The 5,028-nt window shown below is 44.0% G+C and overlaps 1 protein-coding gene across 1 annotated transcript in view; it reads right to left on the reverse strand.

Annotated features, from left to right (window-relative positions):
• LOC114071013 (protocadherin gamma-A4-like) overlaps positions 1-3,229 on the reverse strand; it is a 36,049-nt gene extending 32,820 nt beyond the window's left edge. Inside the window, exons 1-2 of the mRNA XM_027908669.1 lie at positions 3,089-3,229; positions 2,614-2,721 (exon numbers count right to left, since the gene is read on the reverse strand). Coding sequence (XP_027764470.1) covers positions 2,614-2,721; positions 3,089-3,229 — 249 coding nt within the window. The remainder of the gene's footprint in view (positions 1-2,613; positions 2,722-3,088) is intronic.
• Between the last annotated feature and the right edge of the window lie 1,799 nt (positions 3,230-5,028).

A 5,028-nucleotide genomic window follows, 5' to 3' on the forward strand; every position in this document is an offset into this window, starting at 1 on the left:
GGCCGCCTCTCGCCTCTGCTGCCCGTGCCGCTGCCGCTCTGGCCGCCACTGGCCGGGCGAGCGAGCAGCCTGCGGGGGCAGGACGCTGCGGCGGCGGCGGCTGCGGCTCCAGCGCCGCTCGGCGGCGGCCAACAGCGACACCCGGAGGCGCCGCCGCAGCACTGCAGCCGCCTTTGAGCTGCGCTGTGGGTGCCCCGGCGCTGGGTTCTCTCCGGGATTCCATTCAGGCAGTGGAGAACTACTTGCTTAATGCAAGGAAAAGATAATTTACAGCAACCATAGCCGTGTCATACCTAAGAGGGTTTTTTTGTAGCTGCAGCAGACTTTTGATGCAGTATTACACTCTGACTTTTGCATGTGTGCTGGAGCAGTAAATGGTTTCCTCATTCACAGTCAGAAAACTGAAGCCCTGAGTCTAGTTTGCAACTACAACAATGGAAAGGCAGGAGGATCTCCTGAAATATCCGATCACTGCTCTTTCAGCTTTTCCAAACGCACTGTACCAGTTTATGCTAACACTGGAATTGTTTCATCTTCCTGCCCACATATGTCTCTGAGGATCTTGTAAAAGTATGAATTTCATATTAGTCTGAAATGTTCAGAGTTTGATTCTCCTTTAGAGTAATTATTAGAACTGAGGAAGAAAGGTGAAGCCCAAAGGTAATGGACCTGAACTCAGAACAGTGTCCCTGTCCATACCATGTCGAAGAAAAGAAACCGCACATCATCGCACTGGCTCCTCTTCTATCCAGAAAAAAAACTTTTGTGCTCTTGGTTGTAATTTCAAACTCCAAGGCCTTCATTGATAATCAATTTCACGTTTGTATTGGTTTCAGTTTGGGAGCTGCTGTCCAAAAGTCCTGTCAACTGGCCAATGCAGTGTACAGTGTGTACAACACAAACAGTTGTGAGCTATTCAATTATTTCCAACCATGAACACAGGAACCCCAAACCTCCACCTAACCTCACTGAGAAAGGTACATCAGGTCTGTAATTTTCAGTTGTTGTGCCACAACTCTGCCTTGAAAACTCATGCCCAGAGAGCCTGGAAAGTCATTGAGACCTCAAGGGGTAGGCTAGGTGAACTTCACTTATTTCATAAGGCTGCTAAGTCTCTCTTACTCTGGGCTGAATGGCTTTACTAAGCTTTAGATCTTTCTTTAATCAGAGTGACAAAATTACCTGGCATATGAAAAACCAGAGAAGCCAAATCAAATATCTACCACTGCCTCAAACAGGGCTGATTATTTGTTACTGTGACAAATCCAGGCCTGTGCAGTGTAGGAAATCACACAGAGGGACATGTAGTCATGTAGTCCCCAAAAAGATAAGAACAATCCCCAAGTAGCTGGGATTGACCAGCAGCACTGAACAGTCTGTACTCTGTTCCAGAGCTTGCCAGAGGGTGGTCAGAGGTGACTCCTGCTATGCAATAACCCTTCTTGGCCTTGTTTAATCCTTGCTACACACCTGGAGTGAGCAATGGCTGTGTGGAAGTTTCTTCCCAAGGTCCTTCTTGAAAGCAGAAACTCAAATGTCTCACTCGTTTCTGATTATTAATAGACAAAATCAAAAACTGTGAGTCCCTCTGAGGGAAACATTGGACTCCTGGAACATATAAGTGCTTTGCCACATCTCTGCCCTGAAAAATAATCTCCCCCTGTACCTGGAAGTCACAGCAGTCTGAACCCAAAAGCAAGGCCTGTAAGTCTCACTCTGGCTTGGATAGAAGGGGGTTCATTTCTGGAAATTCATCAGTTCTTGTGAATTTTTGTACTTTGTGGCCTGTTCATCTCCTGTGAACATGAAGCATATAACATTCTCACACACAACATTCTCTCTTCAAGTAGTGCTCTAGGTCATTGAGCATTTGCTGGAAAACAACACAAGTGGAAGTCTTCCAGGAAATAAAACATGAATTAAGATCCAGGTTGGGAAAATATAATTATCGCTTTGATGAAACTTTCCATCAAAAAGTAATAGATGGATATAGGTGGAGAAAGGAGGTTTTGCTCAGGAATTACAAGCCACTTAACCCATATGTCACCATTCACACCTCTCTCCAACCCTGTGCAACTTGCAGGTTTGCTTCTGACCCTTGTACTGACCCTTGTACTGACCAATGGATAATGCATCACACTCAGGCAATCAGGAGCAGTCATCCAGCAGAGGCTGGATCATCCTTCTTTTTACTTATGGGCAATCTCTCCCCTTCTTTTATCACACACACCATTCCACACAAATTTATCTCTCTGGACCTGTCTGCCATACCATCTGTAATATGACTAAGAGACACTAACACATGATAAAATAGTCCTCAGTTCTCAGCAATTTTTCTGCTATGTGACCTGCTCTTCTCACACAAATACGAAGCCCTGAGTTTAAAAGCTTTATCATGAGTGTCTTCCTCAACCTAAGTCTTCTGAGAAATTGTAACAGCTTATCCTCTGGTTTCTGTTTGTTCTTGCTCACATGTAAAATCCTTAGGTGGTTGAAATAAGCATGTGCTGCTAAACAACATGTAGCTTCAAATGCAAAAGCAGATTCCAGAAATAGAGAAAGTGGAGTAACCTCTCCCCTGAACTTCCTGTTCTGCAGACAAAACAACCTTACTTCCCTCAGCTGCTCCTCATAAATCTTGTTCTCCAGATCCTTCACCAGCTTCATTGCTCTGCTCTGCAAGTGCTTCAATAGTTCAGCATCATTCTGATAGTGAAGGGTCTGAAACAGAACACAGAGTTCAAAGTGTGGCCTCAGCACTGCCAAGTACAGAGGGACAATTCCTTCCCTGATCCTCCAGGCCACGCTATTTCTGATACAAACCATGAATGCATCAGCCTTCTTTGCCACCTGGGCACAATTCCAGCTCCTATTCAGCTATCATTTGACCAACACCCCCAGTTCCTTTTCTGCTGAAAAGCTTTCCAGCTACTCTTCCCCAAGCCTGTAGTGCTTCATGGGACTGTTGAGACCTCAAGTGCAGTATCAAGGACTTTGCCTTTTGACTCCTCATACAATTGGCCTCAGCCCATCAATCCAGCCTGTTTGGATCCCTCTGTTGAGCCTTCCTACCCTCAAGCAGACCAACACTCCCACCCAACTTGGTGTCATCTGTAAACTGATTGAGGGTGCACTCAATACCCACTTCCAGATCAGTGATAAAAACATTGACCAGGACTGGGTCCAGAAGCTTTGGGGAACACCAGGCATCAACTGGATTTAACTGCATTCTCTGCAATTCAGGGCTCAGCCATCCAGTTTTTATCCAGCAAAGAATACACCTGTCCAAGCCATGAGCAGCCAGTTTCTCCAGGGGAACCCTGTGGGAAACAGCGTTTTACTAAACTGCTGGTAACCAACATCCATAGATTTCCACCATCCATTAGGCAGGTCATCTTGTCATAGAGGAAGAACATGTTAGTTAAATAGGACCTGCCTTTCATAAAGCCCTGCTGACTGGGCCAGATCACCTGCTTGTCCTGTAAATGCCATGTGATGGCCCTCAGGATGATCTGCTCCATAATTTACAGGCCTGCAGTTCACCAGATCCTCCTTCTGGCCCTTCCTGTAGACGGGTGTCACATTTTCTAACCTCCAGTCAATTGGCAACTCCCTGGTTAGCCAGGACTACTGAACAATGATTTAAAGTGACTCAGTGAGCTCTTCCACCAGCATCCCTCGGGTGGATCTTTGTGTGTGCCATTGCAGGTTGCTGCAAAGTTGAATTCTCTCATTATGGGGTTGTCATTCTGCTCTCTGTCCTTGAATTCCAGCTCAGGGGTTTGAGTACCTGGAGAACAAGTGATCTTCCTACTGAATACTGGGGTAAAGAAGGCATTAAGTACCTCAGCCTTTTCCTCACCTTTTGTCACTACACCAGCCCCCACAAAAGACATACTCCCATCCAACAAAGGATGGAGATTCTCCTTAGTCATCCTTTCACTAATAAAATAGATATAGATACATTTTTTAATTTTTCTTTTTTTTTTGTATCAGGTAGAATAAAATTTCTTAGGGCAAACTTTTGAATAGAAGCAACTCAAGTGCATTGTCCTCCATCAGGTGCAAGCTGTGTTAACTATGACAGACAAAGAAATGACCATCTGTTTTTCTATAGTTCCACTCTCCAGAGATCCCTTGTCTTTTCTCCAACCCTGCAAAACTGGCAGTTTGCTTCTCAGAACTGTAAAGAATATATCATGAGAGGATAAAACACTATGATTGCCCCAAGAAGAAAGATACATTTGTCTGCTTACCACTATCCTTAGAAGAAACAGAAAGATTCTAAAACACAGTATTGATAATAGGCCTGCATAAAACAGGATGTGTCATGGCTTAGGGGGAATCTCCTTCACTCTTTCATCATACACACTCTTCCACCTCTACTAAGGTTATATTTACATTTATTTCTCCCAACAATAACTGGACACAAAGATACTCTCACCTCTTTCCACCCACTGTAGCATGAACAAGAGACACTAACAAAATGATGTGTTGCTAAAGGAAGCCATAGTGATAATTACAAGTAAAGCTACATACATAGGAAACCAAAACCATAAATGGCACAGGCAAGGCAAGGAAGTATTAGGAGACAAAGGATTGTTAAAGAAAGTCACCAGGACAGCTTCTTGGTCTGTGTGTATAGACGAAGTCTTAATGTGGTACACCTTATAGACACCTTATCCTGTATTTGTTTCTCAAGCTCAATCTACTGAGAAATTCCAAGAGATTCTCTTTTTGCTTCTGCTTCATTTTGCTCACACATAAAATTCCGTCTCAAGTGTTTGAAGTAAGTTTTTGCCAGAAAACTATACTCTTAATTTCAAATGCAAGAGTACGTACCAGAATTGGGGGAAAGGAAGAACTATCTTCCAGGAAACAAAAGAGTGACAGAAAGTGTAATTACAGCTATGAAGAAACTCTACATTGCAACATTTCAGGGGGCTACAGGTAGATAATGGAGGTTTCACACAGGAATTAAAAGACGTTCTACTCATGCATCATTGTTCTATATGCACAGCTATTGTG

The sequence above is a fragment of the Empidonax traillii genome, unplaced genomic scaffold, assembly GCF_003031625.1.
Source record: "Empidonax traillii isolate 1590-97213 ecotype Southwest subspecies unplaced genomic scaffold, ASM303162v1 scaffold1787:size119432, whole genome shotgun sequence".
Taxonomy (NCBI): Eukaryota; Metazoa; Chordata; class Aves; order Passeriformes; family Tyrannidae; genus Empidonax; species Empidonax traillii.